Genomic DNA, 23,917 nt, shown 5'->3' on the forward strand with positions numbered 1-23,917 from the left:
ACGGGCTGGGCTCCTAGGGAATACGGATACGGCCCCGGATACGTAGAGATGGCCACGTCTAATGCAAGCAGCTTACCCTGCTACAGACACAGACTATAATTGGTTGGAACAGGATTTCGGTGTCTTCTGTGCTAGCGCTGTCTGCGTTGAGACCCAACCCAAAGTTGAGGCCGAGGAAGTATTTAGTCACAGAAAGAAGGAAAAGTAATGAACTTTTTTTTTTGGTTTAATATGAAGTAAGAATCAAGAACGTCCAGCGATTTCAAACACTTAACACGGTGATCATTTACTACCTGTAGTATCATTTGGGGGGAGGGGGAGAGAAAAAGGCGATAGAGGAAAGACAGAGACATAGAAAGCATCGCATGCAGCTAGCTTGGGTAGACCCAGAAGACAGCATAAATCTGGTATGCCTTGGGCCCTATTAGGCAACATGACCGAAGTTATTCGCCGATGTGCAAGGTCTCTCAGCTGTGCTGGTAAATGCGGCGCAGAGATTGGGGATGAATGTGCAGCCCGATACCTACAGTGCCCACCGACAAGGCTACGATAAAGATGCCGGCCAAAATATCCATGATCGCACTCCATGTTGACTTTTGAATCATTTTTGTATCAAGACAATTATTTCGCCGTTTATATAGAAATAGAGCTAGAATTCATGGTTATTTATCTGCCGTATATGATCCATAAGATCTAGAAAGGCTTGTCAATATTTCGTTGTTTACAAATGGAGGGCTAGCCTGGTAACACCCCTTTATATTGGTGTTACGTGGAGAGATAGAGTGCACATTAAGACCCCTGGCTCCCGCTAGCGTCATGCAAGCCTTTCCAAATGCGATTGTAGTACGAATAGCACAAGTAAGTTCTCGTCTACAGCTCAGTATTAGAGTATATATACACTTGGATTTATAACATCAAAAAGCTTCTAGCTCTGCGTTTAATCAGTGATTTAATGATACGGAGTATTAAACTGGCATTTCCTATACCTCTAACCACTATTAGACGAGTTAAATACTATTAACTCAGGGAACTACGGCAAGCGAGCAGGCAGGGTGGGAAGATGGGGGCCGATGGATCAGGCTCGGCGATGCCTTGTGCGGCTGAATTTGTGCGACTGGGAAAAGCAAAGTATTGAATAGTACGAAATGAATGTATATAATCTAATAATCATTAATTAAAACTTGTAAACCGTACCTATTATTCTCTTCAAGCACCACGGCGCCCTTCAGCTGCCCGCTCCATTAATAGTGCCATTCATTAATCACCATCATCTAGTATTTTTCCAAGTCTCTTTTTTCCGGCTTGATTAAATCGCGTTCTTTTCTTTGTCAGTCGTTTAGCATTCCCAAATGTCGCAGCGGGATTTTTTCTCAATTTTATTGATGCTGTGGCTCGCGAGTCGCGCATCTGCCGATGGCGGTGATGATTTTGCAAATAACCTCGCCTCTGATCTTGGGCCGTAAGTACCTATTGAAATATTGGGTTTTTTGTACCTATTATCTAAGCTAAAAATTGTTCGTCTACAGAATCATTTCTCTATTTGGCGAGCGAGTAGTCATGCAATTCATGAGCCAAGCTATGGGCATAGCAGACTGCATTCTGTTGGCTGTAGCTCCAATCGGAGCCATCACCACTGTTGTAAGCGCTATTAGAGTAGCAGGGCCAACATGGTTAAAATCGTTCATTGGACGAGCAAGAGAAAATCTTGCTGCCGCAGAGGTTGAAGTGATGTCCTCTACGTCAAAAGAAACATGCGAGCTTTGGAACGGCCATAGGGTGGTTAGATGCCCGGGATCGGCTGATATATATCAATTTATCTGTTTAATCCCGAACGATGTTAACCCCTCAACTCTGGCTAAAAATGGATTCAAGATTCAATATAAGACACTAAAAGATATTGAGAATGATGCCGGAGCGGTTACAGAGATGGAGAATAGCTTTACTGGTACGCATCAGCAGGACAATCAGTTAACCGAATCCTGTGGAAAAGATTCAACAGCACTGCTGCAGCGAATAGGTGAGCATTAATGATCGTTTTTGCGCTGTTATCATTTACTAAGCCATATCTTAGAAAAAACTGGTCCAAATTACCTTGGGCAGTTTCTCAAAAGAAATTGGAGACTGCTTTTAGATAGGCTGAAACCTATCTGTATGATTTCTGGCCGGGGAGGCACCCGCTCAAATATACCAGATATAGAAACACCGACGGATGTTTCAGATACATCAGATAAAAGAGCATTGACTGATGCCTCAGGCACATCAGATAGAAAAACAACGACGAATGTCTCAGATACATCAGATAATAATAAGAAGAAGAAAACACCGGACAATCATGTCACGCACATACCCTCTTCAAATAACGCTTCGTCTACAAATTCACAACAAACACAAGAAATAGAGATAACCATTATTACGGATAACTTACATGATGGCGCACCAAATCTACTGCTCAATTGCCACGACCGAGCCGGCCGAAGAGAAATATATATTGCTGCCGCTCTTGCCATCATCCTACAGCTTGGCGCTGTATTATATTTTGGAATTATCACTTACCACAAACCTATTCAGAGCCGTTTCCTGAAAGGTGGCAACAGCATAGTTAAATACGCATTTCCATGTGCTGCGATAGGAACTATACTACTAGTTTTTGGCCTATTCATATGCTCCTGGGTCGTTGGCGAAAGCACTATAGAAACGTACTACGAAACGGGGAAGCATCAAATATTTGTTGTTTGGTTGCAAAAGGGCCACACCGTGAGTGATCAAGAGTTCAAGCCCTATGCAATCTACCCAGCTAGCAAGCGAGATTATTTTACTATATCTCGACGGCAAAATATCGAGAATGATCGCAAGGAAATTAGAGACCTATATCGGAAAGTATTGTATCGACTATCCGAAAGTCCTATTGTCTGGCGTCTTCGAACGGATCTGGCCAAGCTGTCAAAGTTGTACCAAAAATTCAAGGCTTTCATAACAAAACCTGTCAATCAGAATGACCCCGAAGCAGAAAATATGAGTTCAGAAAGCAGCATCTCTGCTGAAAGCGAGGATGAATCCAATAAGCAGCCCTTGTATTGGCCATTAAACTTCATCACAGTTGTTGGTTCTTTTATTTCTCTTGTGGGATTCATCTCACAATTCATTGGGATGCGGGGACTAAACTGGACAGCATCAATTGTACAGCTTGGTATTACAATAGTGGTAACCGTACTACGGGTAATAGTCCGACGCGGACTAGGAAAAACTCCTAATCGGACGGCCTTGAAACCGAAATTTGAGCTTGATTGGTTTGTTCTGAGCTTTGGAAATATTGCTGCAGTACATTGGATCAATTCTGATAAAAAGTCGGTCAATACACCCAAGGAAATTGATGAGTCAGGAGATACTTGGTCTTCTAAATGGAAAATCTGCACCGGAGGAGAGCAGAGATACCATTCCTTAAACGCTGTCGATACGGGCAACGATCCAAACAGCGATCGGAGTATCAAAGATTCATTGCCTCATCAAATCATGTTAGCACGAAAGAATTTAGGAATTATTTCTAAATGGAGAAGCCCAGTCCTAGAAGAGGCTATTTCTTTGTCAAGAGCAATTGAAGCAGCTGCAAGCACATTTTTGATTCGGCTGCCCCCAAACAAGTATGAATGGAGCATTCAAGCGACCTACGTAACACAAAAACAGATGGCTGATTCAACGAAATCTGTCGAGGTTGACCCCACGAAGATTAACGAGGCTGACTCCATGAGGAATGTTAAGGATAGTATCTATATCACTATTACCAAGGGTGAGGATAATGGATGGCGAGTCGACGACGCGGAGATTGAGGCAATTCTCTCTCTATGGCTATACTCAACCTCATCGACAGACCTTTCCGAAACTAGTCGACTACGGAGTTTGAGGGTGTATGGACCAAGTGAATCTAAAGAACGCCTTAATAGGGACTTTGAGTGGTGGATGCGTGAAAATATTCCTAAAATTTTCAAATACACGGAGAAAGACTTTGCTGAACTCATATCTGACTGCACGGTAGTGGGCTTTAGAACTGAACACGCCCGCAAGACTCCAGTCCAAAACAACCCCATTGAGGGATGTCTCGTTCTAGAATGCCAAGACAAGCAGCAAAGGCTCTTCTCTCGAGACTTATTTTTTTCATTCATGCGTTCAGTTGCAAAGATGCCCGAGGTTGATATTGAAAGCGCATCGATCGCACATCCAGTATCTTCTAGCACAATGACTGGAGGGTGGAAGCAAATGAAATTGAAGAGCGATGATATCTCTGACCTGGCTAGAAGGTTAGAGAAAATTGGATTTGGATCACTGTCGGACATCTACATTGATCTAATTATACCTCTAAGCCTTGAACACAAGCTGACGAATGTCAACAATATCATTGACGAGATTACAAGGGAAGCATATAAATATGAACATTCACAACAATGGGAGAAACTAGTTGACACCTGTATCCGTCTTCTGGATTTAGCTCTGCTCTTTGATCTCAAAAAGGAATCTTCTTCCCCGCTAGCTATAGCTATTTGCCTCGGTTTTCTTTACAGATTACACCATGAAATAAAGCTTCAAAAGTCTGAAAGAAGGGCCGAACAAGAATTGACAACACAATTTAAAAAACTCAAAAAAAGATTCATTCGTGATAATCTTCAAAGCTCGGCTTACTTTTCGACCATCTTTCCGGACGAACTCAGATTCCTCGCCGTGTCTGTCAGCATACTGGCCGGCCCCAGTTATAGCAGCACAACATCGTTCCCCGATAGTTTCCAAATTGCTGCTGAGAATCTCAAATTCATTAAAAAAAGGAAGCTGGAGCATATTCAGAATTCCAAAGCATTTGAAAAGACTGATGCCTTTGGTTGGTCACTGCTGCACTATGCCGCCAACTTGACCCCGGACAGCATAAACATAGATAGCAACTACCAAATGAGCGACGAGTCTCGTAACTCTCGAGATCTCATGGGATGGACACCTTTACACCATGCTTGCTTCTATGGCAACGAAAAAATGGTAAAAATGCTGCTTGAATATGAAACTCCGATTGAGGTTGCTGGAAAAGATGGAATCACACCAATGCACTGTGCTGTTCAAAGTGGGAAAACCGAAATATTACAAAAATTAATTGAAGGGGTTAATCAAAGACCCAAAAAGCACACTAGGAAGAGTGGACGTCATGTGGATCATAATGAGAGACATCCGATTCACTGGGCTGCAGTCGAAGGAAACGTCAAGATGGTTCGCCTAATGAAAGGCGATATCCGTTTGAAGGATCGATTCGGTTGGACTCCTCTTCATCTTGCTGCAATATACGACCACAGAAAATTACTCCGGTACATTACTGAAGATCATGCGGAAACTATAAATACCAGCGACAATGAACTTCGCACGCCTCTGCACCTCGCTGTGAAAGGAAAATTGAAAGACGCTGTGCAGATACTGATTCAAGCCGGAGCAAGGATCAACACGGTTGCAAAAAATGGCCTAACTCCGCTTCATGTGGCAGTAAAACACAAGCAAAAAGAAATTCTCAAGCTGCTTCTAAAACAGGGAACCAATAAGAATGTTATGGACATGGAAGGTCGTACACCACTCTATTTATCAGTAGAAGATGGTGATATTGAAACTATAAATCTGTTAATAGAAGGAGGTGCGAATGCCAAAGTAGCGACAGAAGATGGAAGAACACCGCTGCACATTGCGTTAAGTCGTGGGCAGGATGGGCTTGAGGTTGCAAAGATATTGCTTCGAGCCGGTGCTGATGCCAATGCCAAAGCACAAGACGGCGCAACTGGGATGCATATAGCAGCACAGTTCGGCAGTTTATTCGAAATCCTCAATTTCTTGGTCGAAATTGACCAAAAATCATTGGATATCAATGCAATTGATGAATACGGACAAACACCGTTGCTGATTGCGATCTATGAGGCTGATTGGAATGCTTCGGAGCGATTACTCAATATGGGCGCTCGAATCGATGCGGATCGGAGAGATGGATACACGCCAGTGCTTGGTGCTGTCATAAGAGGTAATAAAGATATTTTACAGCAGTTGTTGGCCAAGGGAGCCAGCGTGGACGATGAAGATGAAGATGGATACTCAGCATTGCATCTTGCTGTCCTCCACGGAAACAAAAATATCACTTCATTGCTGTTAAAGGCTGGTGCTAGCATTGATGCTGTTGAGAGATCGAGGAATGAGACTCCACTGCACATTGCTGTTCGCATGGGATACAGCGACATTGTACAGATTTTGCTCGATAGTGGAGCCAACATGAGATTACCCAACGATTTTGACTTCTCACCATTAGAATACGCTTTATATCGTGGAGATCTTCCAATGGTGAAGATTTTAATAGAGCATGATAAAAAGTCTGCCATAAAAGCGGCATTACAAAAGAATGAGCTGGGAGAGACTCCATTACACACCCTCACGAAGTGTCACAACGACGAAGGCACTAAGTGCAAAATGCTTGACGAACTCCTGGCTATTGGTCCAGAGATCGAAATTAATGCTAAGAACGGCAAAGGAAGTACACCACTGGATTTAGCGCTCTGTGAGGCAAGTGAAAATCGCCTATTTATTACTAAATTGTTGGAAAAAGGTGCAGAGGCAGGCTCAGAGGCTACCCAAAGAATATTGGAAGACTTGGAAAGCAAGAATGTTGGATTGCAGGAACCATTGAGCGACTAGAAATGCGATGTTGCAATTCCCCCGACTTGAGAATATTAATTTATCCAGGTATCCTAAAAATAGGTGGATAGCATCGGTTCTATTTATATAAGTCTGATAAAGACCTATGTGAGTAGCCAAGGGTAAGGCAGAACCGTAAAATGGAAATGGGCACAAAATAGGAATACGAACACTGATTTTTTAAAAGAGGTTCTGCTATTATACTGGTACAAGTAGTAGAAGCAGTACATAGTGTAAATTGAAGTATAAATATTTTACTCAAAATTGCCTATAAGCTTGACCAGCACGCCTTCTTACCTTGTCATATAGACGATGTATGTCTCATAAATAGTCTGCATGTATTTAATTTCGTTGTAACTCTCTGTTTACCACATCGTCTTTTTCAAGTCAACTCCTGTAGAATACATTATGCTTCTCTCAAACTCTCTATCTATACCCTTAGTGAAATCTCCTTCCCGCTACCTCCCAGCGTAACAAGACTTTGATATCCTATCATCCCTCACCTCACTCGGCGATGCCACGCTCTTCACTCTCGGCCCATCATACATGTCGGCTCCGTGCTTTGGAAAATGTAACCAAATGTGTTTCGCACCACATACTTTAGTTCCCACATCATACCTAGGATCGCGAAGTCGCATGAGGCAGTCCCTGCAGCAAGTTCGGTCTACGCAGTAGATAAGCCATAAAAATAAGTCTTTAAGCTATCTCTTTTCTTACCATCCGCTGTGACTCCATCACAGTTCAAGCTCGACCGCCGCCAAGGTTGACTCATGAACAAATGCGTGGCGACAGACTAACAGATTGCTCACTCATTAATATGCTCACGTACTATAAATATCATTACCATTCAACTACCCAGGTAAATTAAACATTAAAGGAGTAGTACTAGACAACATTCATGTAAACACAAAACACAAACAAATCGATCCAAACAGTCTGCCCACCAGTCCTCAAGAAGAGACCCATTACTCTAAGTTTCTTTTTTACCCTCAACCTTGTCGCCGCATTCTTCAGCTTCTTTTTCATCTTCTTCTTCATCTTCGTCGTCTTCATCCTCATCGTCATCTTCGCCAGCATACTCATCCATATTTTCGACGCCTTGATATTCGTCCTCATCAAGTACCACTAATTGCCTTTTCTCCTTTTCTCCCTCCTTCTCCTCATTCTTCTGTGCTTCTTCTTTGCACAGTTTTTTAACAGCTGGTGCTACAACTTCTACAGAAACATGTTAGCAAGTTCATCCAAGTTATGAAAACGTAAAGAGAGAAGAAACAAAGAAAGAAAGAGAAGAAAGGAGAAAGAGGAATAGAAAGATAGTTCATACTCAGTGCCTTCCTGAGGCCGCAAGATCCCACAACACACCCCGACGCAGCGGACGAGATCTTGCCGTGATGCATGCAAGCGCAAGCATAATCCGTCACATCGCAGTCTGTCATCTTTTTGATAGCATTCTGGATACACGTAACAGAGCAAGCGGGCATGCCATTTTCAGTTTCTCCTCGCGCTTCAACGGCGACGCCGAGCGGCATGTAGGGAAGAGTAGCGTTGGTATAGTTCTTCATGGGGGCAGGCATGGCAGAAGAAGAAGAAGCCATCATGGCAGATACCATGGCGAAGACGACTGAGGCTTTCATTTTGACTTCTTTGGTGATTTATTGAGCTGATTCTTGATGTTTGATCAATTATGACTTGTGAGAATGTGTTGAAAAGAATAGGCAAGGTGCTTTCCGAAGTGAATGGTCCAACACTCCTTTTATATTCACGCAATACCAGTGCCCCACGGCCCTTATTCCACTTATTTGCGTTGAATACCACTGATTAAACTCACCCCACGATGAGTCAACTGATTTCACCGAGAGGAATTAGATACGCCACTGCTATTAGAATTAGGGGGTTCTTCACAATACCTTCAATTACACCATCGATCTTTGAACAAATGGGTACATGATACTCTGAAAAACATCATCTCATAAGTGTGATTCCCTTAATTAATTGTCTCTACCCACACGCAAACTACTTCTCTTTATACTTTTACTTCTGCTACCTTTAGTACCTCTACTGCCTCTGCTGCCTGACTCCTACTATTGCATTACGCGTAATACTATTCAACACTTTTCTCTTACAAAACAAAAGAAAGGAAAAGGACTATTTGAACGCCATCGAGGTGCCTAATAGAGCTAATTGCTCAAGGGGCTTGAATCTTCGCAGCCACAGGGTCCATCCACCAAGAATTCTCCATACGAAATACGAGAACGGCTTTGAGACCAAAACTTACATCTATAAGTAAAGCGCAAAAGGATATTATAGGCACATATTTCAACAAAAAAAAAACTTCTCAATTATATCATAGTATTGAATCCGCTTCTAAGACGCTTTACAACAAAACTGTTTGTACCACTTTATATAGTTTAAGAGCACACTTGCTCTCCAAACCGGGTATACTATCCATTCCTGCACATCCAGCAGATGGGGGAAAAAAAGTAAGAAAAATAAAAAATGAGGGTATCCGAGGCCTTCCCATCCATCTCCATTAATGGCCTTGTCCGCTTACTCAAATTCGCACAATACTTGTCAACATCCCAAATTTCTCTCGCTGAATTATTTTCGCCAAAGAGTGTATCCTCGTCCAAAAACCCTTCTTTGCGCTGTCATGTATTTTTCCAACAAAAAAAACAGGCATATAACCCACTTTATCCAACCATCCGGCAGAATGCTCCCTACGCCTTCTCCCATCCGGCAGGCCCTGCAGCCTCATACACTCCCCTCTTCGAGAGGACACGTCCGAGACCTCGGTGGATCTCAGCCTGGAACGCTTCGAATGGGATGCGCTCTCCGTCGATGCTGATGTAGCCGTCGTCTTGGTCCCTCGGCGTGATGCGGTACGCCGAGATTTTCTTGTAGGTTACATTGCGGTTGTCAAAGAATTTGCCAGACTCGACGGCGAGCAACGCTTGGGTGACGGCCATTGGCGAGATATCCGCTCTGATCAAGACCATGTCCAGAAGCCCGTCAGTAGGCACGGCAGCAGAGAAGAAGTTGGCGTCGGGCGACATGTAAGCCATCTAGATAATGCGTTAGCCATATTACATTTTCAACTGCCAAGGTGCTCTGAATACGTACGTTTCCAACATAAAATGTTCCAATATTATCATATGAAGCAGTCTCCCAGTCAGCAGGAATCTCATCTCGGACAGTGCCGTACTTGAGTTCGGGCAAGCCCTCTGCGCCTGCCTCTGCTTCAGCATCCACGCTCAAGAGACTAGGATCAACGGCATATTTCTTGTAGTGCTGTTTGATCATCTCTTTGCCGTCGATTTCCAACTTGACCGACAAGTCGAACGGGTAGCACTTCTTCTTCAAGACGCGCGTCACCAGGCCAACCTCGAAGCGCTTACTGCCCATCCATCGCAGATTTTCCGTCGCCAGATCGCTCTCAGCAATGATTCCTAGAGACTGGGACAGGAATGAAAGGGTGCGCTTTTCGCCCTGTGTGATGGACACGAGATCCAAAGGCATAACCACGCCCTTGATGACCGACAAAGCCGATATTCCAGTATCATTGCTTCCATTGCAATTCAACGAGAATGCGTTGCCAGATCCGCAGGGAATGTGGCTCACGGCAATTTTGGCTAACGCCTTGGCAGCATCAGGTCGTCGGCCCAGTCCATTGAAGATTTCGAATGGCGTTCCATCACCCGACAAGGCCATGATAGTGTCATACTTTTCGATATTTGCCTTTTCCGAAAGCTCTGTCGCCTCTCCGCCCCTCGTCAAAGTCACCACGTCAAGCTCCATCCTGGCAGCTTCGAACAGCGGCTTGACAAACTTGTTCCATTTGTTCAGAGCTCCTCCAGGGCCTGAATTGGGGTTGATGAGCACATATGCTCGCTTCCGTGACTTCGCGTCGCCATACGCGGCCGAGATGAGCGCTGACACAAACAGCTCAGGCGACGGGCCATCGCCTTCAACTTCAGGGTTCGGGATAGTAAATGTCCAATGCTGCAACTTCAGCGACGACTTGCGTGGTGCGGCATATTCCACAACCAGAGCATTACCGCGCACCTCAGCCCATAGAACGTTGTATAGCGGAATCGTGTGCTTCCCCTTGCCATCTGAGCTCCGGCTCGGGAAGCAGTTGAGGCAGCAGAGATCATCAATGAGCTGCCTGCCGGCAGATGGCTTGCCGCCGGATGATTTGTGTTTGCTGCCATCCGGATCTGTTTCGAATCAATCGTCAGCCACCACTGCAATGCGATGCACCTCATAACCGCGACACTCTCCCCAGTATCTGCATACCGAATAGAACAAGGTCCTTCTCGCCAATCGTCAGCGTCTTGTTACCCCCAAGGCTCAGGCGCATTCCAATTGCCGTCGAATGATCCATCACTTTGGCTCCGTCGTCCATATTCGCGAGTCGTACGGCGTCCTGCATTGGGAGAAATCAAATCTCAAACTTCGGCGGCCGAGGCACCCGAAGCGTTCCAGGGTTGGAAATTGAAGCGAGAACAGGCGACTAACTAAGCGGACGTCTCCGGACAAGGGAACAGACGGCGCGATGAAAAGTCAAGAGTAGGAAATGAAAAGGGGACAAGAATAAAAGCCCCGTGGAGGAGGAGTAAGAAGAATTAAATAAATCGTCAGCGAGCGTGAGAAATTGGCGTAAGGAATGACAGCTGGAAGGGAGACAAAGTTCAACATCGGACCCCCTTCGCGGCACTCAGAAGCATTGCAGTTGGTGATGAAAGTCGCTAGCTAAGCCGCGGCAGGTGGCCTAGCAGCTCCGATAAGGGGATAAGCAGTGGACTGTGCAGGTCGCTAAGCAAGGCCAAGCCAGTGAGAGCTTGCAGCGCTCCACAGCGCTCCACCGCGCCCAGTCGGGTCTCTGTTCCGAAAATAGCTGCCCGTTTGCATGGCTTACATACCTATATACCACCAGAGCTCGTATGTATGTACCTTGCTTCATGCGAGAGAGGTCTAAGAAATTGTCGCTGCATTAACTAAAAAAGGATTCTGGCTTGACAATGAGATTGGCGGTGTTTGTTCTGCTTGTCTCTTATTGTTAAAGCGAGTATCTACAGTCACATTCCACCGCCTACTCCTGGTCCAAGCATATCACACGCAATATCAAGCTGGTGAGAGCTTCAACCGCAGAGCTCCATCAGCGCTCGGATCAGCTCACTGCCAATGCGCTCTCATCTCACTCGACTCAATCTCATTTCAGCATCAAGAGGTGCAAACATTCAAATGATTCATCGCCCATCATCGATAAATTCAAGCCAACAAATGCCTACCAACTTTTGTATGACGCATCCAACCCTCCCTCCTTTTCACAAAAAGAAAAGAAAACTCCCCGAAAAGAAGTAAACCATATCTACCTGTAGAAAAAGCCAATCAAACAGGCTCTCTACCGATAAACATATGAAGATGCGTAAATATGAAGCGAGCCCAGCCCTGTTAGACAAGCTAAATTCCATTCTTCTTCCCCCCCATAAACTGTCTCTATCCGACGGTTCCCTCGATCTCCAGTTCTCTTTTCTCTCCTGTCTCTCGAATAGCAACATGTACATTTATTACTTTTTTTTTTTTTACTCCGATAATCTCGTAACGTTGGGCCACTTTGTGAGAGCTGCCTTTCTGAACGACTCTATCTCTGCGCTTCTCCAGCTCTTAAGGGTTTCCAGTGCCGCAATAGCATCTGTGAATGTCGCACTTGCGTGCTCAATGAGGCCGTGGACTTCCTTTTCGCACTTTGCAAGATCCGCGCCCAGTGTCAGCCTGGCCTTGACGGCGGAGAGCACGTGGAGAGGGCTAGCCTGGTGCTTTTCTTGGAAATCTTGGTTATACTTTGTCAGATCCGTCGCGGCCTCGACGGCGGTGAATTCTGCTTTCAGCGCTTCAAGAACCTTGGGCGCGAGGTCTGATGGGGGTTGTTGAGCAACTTTCGGAAAGCGATGACTTGTTCGTGTACCCTGGGGTTTTCGGCATCGATTGCCAGAGATCGGTTTAGGCACTGCAGAGCAAGAACATATTTCTCTGCAATGTAGTCGTTAGTAATCTATAAAAGATGCCAGGGCTTAAAAGACAGTCACTTACTGCGGCGGATGTAAACCTCAAATCCAGCGATCTGGGCATCGATATTCTTCGGACCTGCTTGCAGCATTGGTCCCAGGAACTTCATCGCCTCACCTAGCGGGTCAGTTGTCGCCGCCAAGGTCAAGCCAAGAGGGTCTTCGTCCTTCTTCTTGGCATCGGCTGCTTGGCCGCCCTTGTTGGGGTCTTGCTTAGCTTGCCTCTCTGCCTCTTCTCTCTCAAGACGCTGCAGTTCCTTCTTGGCCTTCTTGGCCGCCTTCTTCTTCTCGAGAGCATCTTCTTCGTCTGCTCCGTTAGTTCCATTGGCAGCTGGCTTGTCTGCCATGGCGAGATAAAGGTTGATAGCATCAAGAGCAACTCTTGAGTAAACTGGGTGGTCACGGAAGTGATCTTCCCAGCGAATCATGTCAATGTAAGCTCGGATTTGCCCCTTTCTCAGTGAAAAGCTGTGGAAATCAAACTGGTCATCCTGCCAAACATCGAAAATGTTGTTCAGGGCGTGGAATCGCTTCAGAGCGAGGCCAAGGTTGCCCCGTCTGGCGTAAGCCTCTCCGTCTTCCGTCAAATACCAAATGCACTGCATTTCTAGGAGATCCGCCAAGGGGCCACCCACAGTCTCAGCTCGCGTAAAGAGGCCGACAGTCTTGAGGGCTTTCTCGTTCTCGCCATTTCGCAGCTGATATTTGGCACACTTGCTGTTGATGTATCGATCCTTGAGGTCAAGTTTTCTGGCCTTGTCCATCATCTCTGCCGCTTCCTTGATATTGCCGGTATGCTTCAATATCCTGGCCTTTGTCATGTGGAAGTCGACACTCTTGGGATCCTTCTCAATGGCGCGATCGACATACTCATCAGCTTTTGCCAAGTCGCGACTCAGGTGGTAGTTGTAGTGTTGAGCCAGGTAGTATAGTCCAGCAGCCTCTCCTTTGTCTTTGCTCTCAGAGTCAATGTCCTGGGACGCAAGATACTTTTCGACAATCTCTCTCAGGGTATCCTTCTTGAATGAATCAGAGTACAGGTGTTTCAAGTTAGCAAAAAGAGACGGGACTCCTTTGTTTAGCATAAGAGCCACATAGGACTCTGCGGCTTGCCGAAACTCGTCTCCTATGAGTAGTAATTGATATTAGAATGCTGTTTAACAATTCCATCTAGTGATCATTTTTGGGCCTTCTTTTGATATAAAAAGAGCCTTCATTGCTACTTACCGCTGAGAAAGTCGAGAGGGACACGTCGGGCAATATCACAGCGAGGGAACTTGGCAGCGTATTCATCGTAAATGGCCTTTCGTGCAGCCACATCCTCCTGGGAAATCTCCAGGGCCTGTTCCAGCTTCTCGTAATAGTCAATGTGCTCCGGGTTGCGCTCAATAAGAAGTCGGTAAGCCTGGACAGCGTCCTCCTTCCGACCCAACTTGGAGAGATAGTCCGCACGGCATTCCAGCACCGCCAAACGATCCAGGTTGTGCTTTGCATCACTCTCCAGATGGTCCAGTGCCCGCTGGAAATCACCTTGCTCGGCAATGATGGAGTTCTTGTACATGACTGCCTCGGAATGCTCGCCATCGAACCGAGAGGGGGCCGACTTGAGCGTTCCCTCATATGTGGTCAGAACATTTTCCGCCTCCGTAAGGTTACCAGCCAAGTGGTGGGCAATTGCCAACGCAGTCCAGCTGGAGCGGATTTGGGGTCTCGCCTGGAGCATAGCCGTCCGGCTCTGGATGTATCCCTGGTAGTCTCGAACGTGCACTTGTAGAATGGCAAGGTCTCGCTGGATCTGAGCAGAGGAAGGGTCAAGCTTAAGAGCAAACTTGTATGCCTTGATGGCCTCCTCGAAATTCTTGACCGATCGATATAGGAGTCCGTAGACATGCCAGCAAATGTGAGACTTCATATCGACCGTCAGGGCCTCCTTTGCCAGAGGAAACGCCTCGTCGGGCTTTCCTTGGCTGTTGAGAATCAACGCCTTCATGGCCATGGTGTCTCCATGGCGAGGGTATTTCTTGAGGATAAGATCGGCCGTCTTCAAGCCACGTTTGTACTGCTTGTCCTCAAAGCTACGAATGATGGTTCGGAACTGCGCCGCTTCTTTCGGCGCCAGTGGTTGAGGCATCGTGGCGGATTTGTGCAAGTGCTGGAATATGTACGGTTCAAGAGGTCGGTATTTTGCTTCGATAGCAGGCCAAATTTATCCAACTCGGTAGAAATCGATGTCGCTTGTTAGGTCGGGCCAAGCTGTCGTCGACGATGAAAGAAAGGTGTTCGAGACACTCCAGAGGGCTCCTTGTCGCGTGGCACTAGTCGGCCTCAGTAGCAAACCGCCAACTCCCAAATTGACAATGCAAGAAATGGGATTCCAAACAGGTTGAAATTCGCCCCTCGTCAACAACTTTCTCGAGCTTCGCTGCGTGTTTCTGCCAGAGAGTCGAGCAGGTGTAATTGGAGACCAGAAATCGGCGCAGGAAGATGGTGTCGGCTACACCTCGGAGTCGGGTTCTGCCACTTGACCAAAGCCTAAAACAGGGGACCCCACCAAGGCTCCGAATTGACGACGCAGCTCCTGGTGGGGTAGCTGTGCTTCCATGGCATTCGGAGAAGAGTATCCGGGGATGGGCTTGTTTCCATGCATATTCTTTGGTTGAGATTGAAGCAATTGATTCTAATGTCACGTTGAAAACCAGGAAGAAGAGAAGAGAGAAGAAAAAGAAACAGAGGATTAAATGCATAACTACCTCATGGACTTTTAATCTAGCAATCTTACTATTCAATAGCTGTAAAACTAATACAAGAGAAAAGGGTAGATATATATATGTTCAGGCTGCACAGAGAGAGCGCAGCTACACTAATAGTACAAGTTGTTATATACAGTTGTGGCATCTTTCTTTTCGTATCCACATGTCCATTTTCACATTCAAAGCCATATATGCTGTTTCCTGACGACGGCGTTACCTCGTCGTGACTTTTGATATCTTGTCGTCCGGCTTACTCGGTCATCGGCCATCTTCGCTTTGACCCGGCTTCTGTGCTGCCTCCCATTTGCTCATGGCGTCTTCCCAGGTCTGAGCAGAAGCACCGCACCTAGCCTGTATGACATCCCAAGTTCTGCTGCGCACAATGTTTTCCACAGCCCGTTCCTGTCGCATCAAGAGAGCAAGTGACTGAGTACGAGCTTCTCGGGGGAAGAACCGTCCCGAGTAGGGATCTAGCCTTTCGTCGACAATCCGCTCGCGATCGCGCTGCTTCTCCAGTTCAAGAATGGCAGCCTCTGGGTCGTCTGGATCCGGGCTGGTGGCTACGATGCCGCAATACCGAAGCACTTCGGCCCTCGCCTTCCATGAGGGAAACAGCACCTTATCCTTGAACGACTGGCATGCTTCGGGGTTGATCTGCTCGGCAAACGATTTCGGAGTCCGTGTGGATGTCGATCCGGGATCGAAGCCCGCCCGAGATGGCGTTACCAGGGCATTTAGATTCTGTGTAATGGAATCGTCTATTGATGATCGAGACAGGCGCAAGAAATCTAAATCATGTTAGCACGCACAGTCCCCAAGTCGCATTACATGTTTTATCAGATAGATGGCTTGTATCACATACCTCGCAGCGTGCCGGTTGAAAAGCAAAACTGGGGCGAAAGGCGAGGCAATCCGGGAGGTTGCGACATTATGGGCTTCGGCTTCTTAGGGCCACCCACAGCTCCCGCTGTTGGAGCGGCGCCTTTCCACAAAATGTCCGCCAGTATGTGGGGGGTAAAGGAAGAGAAGAGAATAGCACTAGAATCGATGATCTTCTGGCGGTGACGCGGCTATGCGGGCTGTGCTCGTCGCAAGGTGTCACTGCTGGAATCGCAAAGCTCGGAAGCGTTGATGGAGTGACGTGAGGATCTAGAAGGCGGATGGCCTGATGGCGCCGAGGCCAGAGCCGGCGCCGTGCCGGAACAACCTACAGGGGCATTACAGAGCTTCGGGCGAACGTAGACCCGCCAATCCCGGTGTGAAGTCACTTGTATGGATATGGATGATCTAGTTTATAGATGTTGGATTATTTTATTTACAAATAGTGTTGTTGTTAATTAAAGGTGTTTTCAGTAGTTCATGTGATTGTTTTCGTCTGGTTTGGTAGCTTGTTTCTATGTCGAAGTCTTAAACCAGCTCACGCGATCATTTAACCAGCGCTATAGGGTGCCCCTCTCAATTCTGCATAGCAGAAAAGCAAAGAGGGTCAATAGGTGATAAAAGAGCTTGCTACAAAATACAATCTAGTAGTATCATAATACGCGAGCAAAGAGAGCAAAACCCTGTCTCTTTTTACATCACCCGCATCATATTGGCGAATTAGCAAAAGTATAGCAAATTATACCACCGACACAAGTGTCAAAGCCACCGCTATCAAGCTTCGATACCTTATTAAATAGTTTCCGTTATGCTTTTCTTTTCTCTACTTTTTTTTATTCAATTTAGTAGTTACATATATCTCTAAGAGTATATGACACGTATTCATTAAGTACTAGGTATTTTACGAACAAGATACTCAAGCGAGAGAGGCATACACTACAGCACTCAGCAACGTAGGCTTCAGCACTTCTGTTGGGGACCTGTATCCGTTTATTTATGCTAAATTGTCAACATGATAAAATCACCAGCAAAAGATTTTGTTGTAATACTACTCAAAATTTTGCAGCCGGCCTTCATGTCACAGGGTAATGCGGCGCGCTGCCCAAAATGCAACCTCGTCCACATCCACCTCTAGCCCAGTGGTGTTATCACAAGGGCGTTTCTGGAGTCACAACAGCCTGGCAAAGGCTGATTTGCCCAAACCAGCCTCGGCGGCAAATCCAACGGGTCGGTCCTAGACAAAACGTAGTGTTATACAGAAGTCAGCATTTAAAATGTCTCAGGGGTGCCTGGCAGCCAGTCGCAAGCAAGTAGTTGTCGCTTCACCGGGCAGCACCAAAGGTCCAGTCGTATTACACATAATGCCTACTGATGTATGCACCTAGTCTGGATTCCAGGCACCACGACCACTAACACCAATCTTCCCATCGGAGATTCCATCTTATGTCATCCACGCAAAACATGCCAAGCAGGCTGCTTTTCCTGCTTTTCTGCTGTTCCCCAGCTCGCTCGTACTCGTATTGCCGACCCCCAAAGATACCCCTGCCCGCCCAACTCCAGAGCGTCCAATGGCAGCGAATTCCGAGCACCTGCACCCCACACGGCACGCATCAGCTCCGGGCCTCGTACATATCGATCTCCCCTGATGACGATGGAGGCCTGTCGCGTGGCCAAAAAGTGAGTGACGTGCGGTGCTGGGCGCTGCTGCTGGCATCCCAGCCTTGCGTCGGATTTGCTGAATGCGTCCGTACAGCCACGAGGGCCCCAACAAATGGGCGCTGTAGCCGGCAGCCAAGGGAGATGGATTTGGAATTCTGTGCCCTGCAGCAAATAACAAACACTCGGTGGCTGCGCTGCCAAAGTAACTGTTGATTACCCTTCGTGCTCTGCTGTATAAAGCTTCTGTCCTCCATCTGGAAATACCTTAATCACCCCCCCTAGCTAACTCGCTACATTGTGCCGAAACAAGGCCTGCACCTGGCTCTTAGTGGGTTTGCCCTCAACTCCTTTAATAAACAAGCTTCGCATTCCTCTTTGTCCCCTCCCTTTCCAGATTCCGCCATCTTTCTTTTTTCTTGGGCTGCCTCTTTGGATTCAAAGTCTTCTTCATCTGTTAATCTTCTCCCTTATAAGCTTTAGTACTCCTCCTACTAGTACACTTAGTATTTTTTCCTTGTTATCCTTTCGGCGCTACATCATCGACTCCTTTCCAGGGTTCAGCTAGCCTCTCCCCGCGAATTCATCGTTTTGTTTCGATCCGATTCTCACGCCGCAGCGCTTCTCTTCTCGCCAATCCTCACCACCAAACCGAATAGCCAAACAGCAACACCTCTAGACAGCAGCAATGGCGGACGCAACAGCTAACAGCGGAAGCTGGTCAGCTTTCCTCAAGGTAAAAAAAACACTCGAACCAAAATAAGCAAAAAAATCATTTTGCGACAACATCGTCATCAGCTTCTAACAAACCGCAACAGTCAATCGCCTCCTTCAATGGCGACCTCTCCTCCCTGACCGCGCCCCCCTTCATCCTCTCGTCGCAGTCCCTCACCGAATTCTCCTCCTACTGGGCCACCCACCCGCCCATCTTCACCGCCGCCGCAGCAGAGTCCGACCCCGCAAAGCGTGCCATGCTCGTGCTCAAGTGGTTCCTCTCCACGCTCAAGCACCAGTACGCCTCCCGCAGCGAGCAGTTCGGCAACGAGAAGAAGCCCCTGAACCCCTTCCTGGGCGAGCTCTTCCTCGGCAGCTGGAACGACGAGGCCGGCAAGACGACGCTCATCTCCGAGCAGGTCAGCCACCACCCGCCCGCGACTGCCTACTGCATCCGCAACGACAAGACGGGCGTCCAGCTCGAGGGCTACAACGCCCAAAAGGCCACCTTCAAGAGCACAATCATCGTCAAGCAGATTGGCCACGCCGTGCTCACCATCCCCGTTGGCTCTGGCGACAGCAAAGAGCTTGAGCGCTACCTCATCACCCTGCCTTCGCTGCACATTGAGGGCCTCATCTTTGGCGCCCCCTTTGTCGAATTAGACGGCTCAACCACCATCACCAGCTCGAGCGGCTACTCTGCCAAGATTGACTACAGCGGAAAGGGCTGGCTCTCTGGTAAGAAGAACACAGTCATCGCTACCGTCTTCCCCACCGACAACGAGAAGGAGGTCCTTTACAACGTCACCGGCCAATGGACCAAGGAATTCGAAATCTACGAGGGCCCCGCCAAGAAGAACTCAAAATCCACCCTGGTGTCCGTCTACGATGCCGCGGGCACTTCTCAGTCTGAACTGAAGCTCGAGCCCCTCGAGAAGCAGCACCCCCTCGAATCCCGCCGCGCCTGGAGCAAAGTCGCCGAGGCCATCCAAAAGAGCGACATGGACACCGTCTCCATCGAGAAGACCAAGATCGAGCAGGCCCAGCGCCTCATGCGCGCCAAGGAGAACGCAGGGAACCATACCTGGGAGCGGAGGTACTTCAAGGCTGCCACCGAGGACGAGACGCTCACATTGCTGGGCAAGGCTGCGGGCGTACCCTTGGATGGCGACAAGGACAAGACAGGTGGCCTGTGGAGATTTGATGCCGAGAAGGCTGCCAAGGCCGATGCTGAACAGCTCAATGACGAACAAGTCGCTGAGATCGAAAAGGAGCTCTTGGGTCAATAAATCTTAGCTTTTGAAAAGATGAAAAACGAATAGAAGGCGCGAGTTAAATATTTCACAAAATGGGGGATTATAAACGAAGGGAAAGATTTTTTTTTAAAAAGGAAAAAAAAAAAGCAATGGCGATGTCTTTGGCAAATACATGGAAATCATGGGGTGCTACATGCACAGCATTGGAAGGGGTTTCTCTCAGGAAATAAATCTGGAAGTTGGGCTTATGCGAGAAGAATGATGGGTTATTGGCTATCAAGAAACTATAGTTGGCAGAGGGTAAATATTTTTAATGTAGAGATGAGAATCGCTTTTTTCTTCTTAGAACGCGAATTTGTTCTGTTACTTTTTTTTTATTTCATTATATTTAATTGTCCTTTTTTTTGTGTCAACTAATTGTAACAAACACAGTTCGCGGAGGGCCCTCATGAATAAACCAATAGGTATGCAGAGTATTCAGGGGTTATAGGACACTTCAATCAAACGTCTGAGTCCTCGCATGAGTTCACTATCCCAAAATATATTTTCAAATTGATATCCTTTTTTTTTTCTTTACTCAAAGCGCAGAGAACAAACAGCATTTAGAGCTGGTTGGCAGTGTTGAAGTCCTTGAGAGCCTCAGCAACACGCTTAGACATGGTCTTCTCACCCTCACGGACCCAGACACGGGGCTATTATATAGTCAGTTACTGTCTTGATAAAGGACGAAGACTTTCAAGATGGGAAAAAAAAAAAAAAAACTTACGTCGAAGTACTTCTTGTTGGGCTTGTCATCGCCGTCGGGGTTGCCAACGGCGGTCAGGAGGTAGTCCTTCTTGTTCAGCATGTAGTCACGGATACCGCTGAGGTAAGCGAACTGCATGTCAGTGTCCATGTTGACCTTGACGACACCGTGGCTGATGGCATCGAGGTACTCCTGCTTGGAGGAGCCAGAGCCACCGTGGAAGACGAAGTAGACGGGCTTGTCCTCAGTGGACTTGATGGCGGCCTTGACGTGGGCCTGGTGCTTGCCGAGCAGCTCAGGGTGCAGCTTGACGTTGCCGGGCTTGTAGACACCGTGGACGTTGCCAAAACCAGCAGCGATGGAGAAGTAGGGGGAGATGGGAGAAAGGGTGTTGTAGATGTTGAGGATGTCCTCGGGCTGGGTGTAGAGGGAGTTGTTGTCGACATCCTCGTTGTTGACACCATCCTCCTCACCACCGGTGATACCAATCTCCATCTCGAGCCACTGCTTCATGGGGGCAGCGCGCTTCAGGTACTTGGCGGTGGTCTCAATGTTCCACTCAACGGGCTCCTCGGACAGATCAATCATGTGAGAGGAGAAGAGGGGCTCGCCGGTGGCCTTGAAGTAAGCCTCATCTGCGGTGAGCATGCCATCGAGCCAGGGGAGGAGCTTCTTGGCGCAGTGGTCGGTGTGAAGGACGACGGGGATGCCGTAAGCGGGAGCGATGGATCGGATGTAATTGGCACCGGCGATGGCACCGGCGATGGAAGCAGCCTGGTCCGTGTTGTCCACGCCCTGATTTCCAAGTCAGCACCTTTGATAGAGAAGATGGGCACATCTTGAGCTTGAACGAGAATTTACCTTTCCGGCGAAGTAAGCGGCACCACCCTGGGACATCTGCAGGACGATGGGGGACTTGGCATCGCGAGCGGCCTCAAGAGAAGCAACGACGGTTGAAGAAGAGGTGACGTTCTTTGAGTGGCAAACAGTTAGCTACAGAGCTTCCACTCGGGCGCAAAGAGAATGGGAGAAGCGGTTTTCATGCGCGAGACGTACAATGGCGGGAATGGCGAAGTTGTGCTCGCGGGCGTACTTGAACAGGGCCAGGACGTCATCGCCGACGATGACACCAGTCTTGCGGCTCAGGACATCGGTAGCACCCATTTTTGCGAGTTTTGGAGGTGAATAGGTAGATATAGGTCGGAATGAAGCTCGAAAGCGAATTCGTAGGAGAGAAGGTTTGATTGCTGCAAAAGATGAAATTGCGAGAAGAGTTTGTTAGCAAGGGAGCGTGCTAATAAAAGATTTTTGCCTATGACGAAGAGGAAGCGAGATAAAAGAAGAAGAGAGAAAAAAATAGTAATTGCTGGGTCGTAATGGCAACTCGTAACAGCGCGGGGTTTTTTCAGTCTCAATGCTCAACGTAATTCGGCGAGATGAGCGGCGAGTTGAGTTATCGATAGCGCAGCTAGCAGGCATTTGGAGGCTTTTAGGGGAGATAGCAGGAGGGCCAAGGAGGATCCGGGAGGGGCAGCTCCGTTGACGGATGGAACAGGCTGGCGAGATTTGCTGCAGATGCCGGATCTGACTGGCCCGTCGATGGCGGCGGGAGGGTCGACCAGCGCGTACGGCGTCTGCGAAAAGGTGGAGATGGCAATTGGTTGAGGCAAAGCACCGAAGGAAATGGAAATGGCTGGTTGAGTGCAGCTCAGGCCAGATCCAATCGCGGTCGTTCCATATTCTCTCACTCATGGCGTGGCTCTCGCGCCCGAGCTGCTCTGCCCATCTGGTCTCTCTCCCCTGCTTTGCTTTGCTTCTCTCATTCATTCATCCATTCATCATTCATTCTTGGTCTTATTTTTGCATCAATTCAGCCGCCCAGCCTGTTCTCATCAATCGACATCCTGTGGCGCCTCGGATGCTCTACCGATTTTGCTGCTGCTTGCCTGCTGGGAACGCAAAGGTCATGGTGGGGCATGGAGGGGCAACGTGGGATGGGTGAGGGGCTCAAAAGACGTCAGGGCAGGCGAAATAAGTGGGAAGAGACTTACAGGGAAGAGGCCAGCTGCAGGGCAGGATAAGCAATTGGTGAGTAGCCGAAGATTAGGCGCGGGAGATGGGCCAAGGCGAAGGGTTGACGATGAGAGGAGAAGAAAGGAGAAGAGAGAGGAGAGAGGAAAGCTGGCGATGGTAGATCTGAAGTATGTCGAAACTAAGCACCAGCGAGCGGGGCCAGAGCTCCCACCAAGGCAAATCGTGTGACCTCAGCGCTGCTCCTCTTTGCCGGGAGCTTCTCCTGCCGTAGCCGAAGCAGCGGAAACATGCGGGAACGAAGGAAGCTTGGCTTATTCTTATGCTATCAATGCTACAGCATTACAGTACATCTTGACGGCCCAGCACAGCATTTATTAATAGCAGCGAGTGATTGGCTACGTTGATGGTTGCTAGTCCTGTATATACCCCGTCTCTTGCTTGCATTGGGTGAGACAGAGCACTGCAGATTGCTTGCAACTTTTCTCACTCACGCATGCTCTCCTGAGCCCAATGCCGCATCATACACGCAAAGTCCCCTTGGCCTGGTTCCCCCAGCTAATCCATCGGGATCCAAACGCTGTGGGTATTTGGTAACGAATATTGGAGATGGGGCCTGGCGGTCCCGATTTCTTCCAATGCAGGTACTTTTGACCCGGCGCGGAGTGAGAAACCGTTCGGGAGGTCTAAACAATAAACAACAAAACGACGGCAAGGATCAAGTTAATAATGCCAATGCTATTGGTACACCGCTTGTTCAGGCCAAATTTGCTAGAGAAGAGCAGTTCTCATCCCCTTTTAGACATTGACGGTGTTGCTCGATGCAAGAGTGGACAGCCGACGACCGCCCCTGGGAGCGATGCATTGCCGACGATTCCCGGAGCGCCCATGGCTGCTCAGGTACTCGGTAGTCAATAGAACGATGATCCACCACTTTTTAGCTTATATACTTGGTGTCTGGGGTAACTAATTCGTTTCCATCTGCCTACTACCTAGACTGCCTAGGTTTTACTAAGTAGCAGGTGGCATGTGAAGTACCTACCAGTCTTTCAGCCATCGTGCCTGTTGGCCCTTTTGTCGCTTATAAGGAACATATACAACACGTCTAATTGCCATGGTAGA

The 23,917-nt window shown here is 47.8% G+C and overlaps 7 protein-coding genes across 7 annotated transcripts; 2 read left to right on the forward strand and 5 right to left on the reverse strand.

The window, feature by feature from the left end:
* Positions 1-908: 908 nt before the first annotated feature.
* TrAFT101_006686 (uncharacterized protein) lies at positions 909-6,696 on the forward strand (the record flags this gene model as incomplete). Its single annotated transcript, XM_066127848.1, has 3 exons — positions 909-1,459; positions 1,527-2,017; positions 2,072-6,696. Exons 1-3 carry the CDS (start codon positions 1,350-1,352, stop codon positions 6,694-6,696), a joined length of 5,226 nt encoding a protein of 1,741 aa, XP_065983961.1. The 5' UTR covers positions 909-1,349.
* Positions 6,697-7,666: 970 nt separating this feature from the next.
* On the reverse strand, positions 7,667-8,330 carry TrAFT101_006688 (uncharacterized protein; the record flags this gene model as incomplete). Its single annotated transcript, XM_024898698.2, has 2 exons — positions 7,667-7,911; positions 8,021-8,330. The coding sequence occupies 2 exons, from the start codon at positions 8,328-8,330 to the stop codon at positions 7,667-7,669; spliced, it is 555 nt and encodes a 184-aa protein (XP_024758344.2).
* Positions 8,331-9,413: 1,083 nt separating this feature from the next.
* TrAFT101_006689 (uncharacterized protein) lies at positions 9,414-11,128 on the reverse strand (the record flags this gene model as incomplete). The annotated part of the gene is made up of 3 exons (XM_024902012.2): positions 9,414-9,758; positions 9,817-10,913; positions 10,993-11,128. 3 exons carry the CDS (start codon positions 11,126-11,128, stop codon positions 9,414-9,416), a joined length of 1,578 nt encoding a protein of 525 aa, XP_024758345.1.
* Positions 11,129-12,281: 1,153 nt separating this feature from the next.
* On the reverse strand, positions 12,282-14,895 carry TrAFT101_006690 (uncharacterized protein; the record flags this gene model as incomplete). The annotated part of the gene is made up of 4 exons (XM_066127849.1): positions 12,282-12,599; positions 12,665-12,729; positions 12,790-13,890; positions 13,992-14,895. 4 exons carry the CDS (start codon positions 14,893-14,895, stop codon positions 12,282-12,284), a joined length of 2,388 nt encoding a protein of 795 aa, XP_065983962.1.
* A 637-nt stretch (positions 14,896-15,532) lies between these two features.
* Positions 15,533-16,693, reverse strand: TrAFT101_006691 (uncharacterized protein). Its single transcript, XM_024911025.2, has 2 exons — positions 16,377-16,693; positions 15,533-16,302 (listed from the first exon to the last, which is right to left on the reverse strand). Exons 1-2 carry the CDS (start codon positions 16,441-16,443, stop codon positions 15,773-15,775), a joined length of 597 nt encoding a protein of 198 aa, XP_024758347.1. The 5' UTR covers positions 16,444-16,693; the 3' UTR covers positions 15,533-15,772.
* A 1,582-nt stretch (positions 16,694-18,275) lies between these two features.
* Positions 18,276-20,373, forward strand: TrAFT101_006692 (uncharacterized protein). Its single transcript, XM_024906886.2, has 2 exons — positions 18,276-18,785; positions 18,868-20,373. Exons 1-2 carry the CDS (start codon positions 18,738-18,740, stop codon positions 20,050-20,052), a joined length of 1,233 nt encoding a protein of 410 aa, XP_024758348.2. The 5' UTR covers positions 18,276-18,737; the 3' UTR covers positions 20,053-20,373.
* TrAFT101_006693 (uncharacterized protein) lies at positions 20,270-23,177 on the reverse strand. The gene is made up of 5 exons (XM_024906887.2): positions 22,816-23,177; positions 21,821-22,011; positions 21,626-21,736; positions 20,786-21,559; positions 20,270-20,711 (listed from the first exon to the last, which is right to left on the reverse strand). The coding sequence occupies exons 2-5, from the start codon at positions 21,926-21,928 to the stop codon at positions 20,622-20,624; spliced, it is 1,083 nt and encodes a 360-aa protein (XP_024758349.1). The 5' UTR covers positions 21,929-22,011; positions 22,816-23,177; the 3' UTR covers positions 20,270-20,621.
* Between the last annotated feature and the right edge of the window lie 740 nt (positions 23,178-23,917).

This window comes from Trichoderma asperellum, chromosome 4 (genome assembly GCF_020647865.1).
Source record: "Trichoderma asperellum chromosome 4, complete sequence".
NCBI lineage: Eukaryota > Fungi > Ascomycota > Sordariomycetes > Hypocreales > Hypocreaceae > Trichoderma > Trichoderma asperellum.

Coding starts and splice junctions, on each gene's coding strand:
- TrAFT101_006691 (XM_024911025.2), bottom strand. CDS start 16,443: ATGTCGCAACCTCCCGGATTGCCTCGCCTTTCGCCCCAGTTTTGCTTT. Junction 16,303..16,376: donor TTCAACCGGCACGCTGCGAG/GTATGTGATACA, acceptor AACATGATTTAG/ATTTCTTGCGCCTGTCTCGA.
- TrAFT101_006693 (XM_024906887.2), bottom strand. CDS start 21,928: ATGGGTGCTACCGATGTCCTGAGCCGCAAGACTGGTGTCATCGTCGGC. Junction 21,737..21,820: donor ACTTCGCCATTCCCGCCATT/GTACGTCTCGCG, acceptor TGCCACTCAAAG/AACGTCACCTCTTCTTCAAC. Junction 20,712..20,785: donor CCAACAAGAAGTACTTCGAC/GTAAGTTTTTTT, acceptor ACTATATAATAG/CCCCGTGTCTGGGTCCGTGA.
- TrAFT101_006692 (XM_024906886.2), top strand. CDS start 18,738: ATGGCGGACGCAACAGCTAACAGCGGAAGCTGGTCAGCTTTCCTCAAG. Junction 18,786..18,867: donor GCTGGTCAGCTTTCCTCAAG/GTAAAAAAAACA, acceptor AAACCGCAACAG/TCAATCGCCTCCTTCAATGG.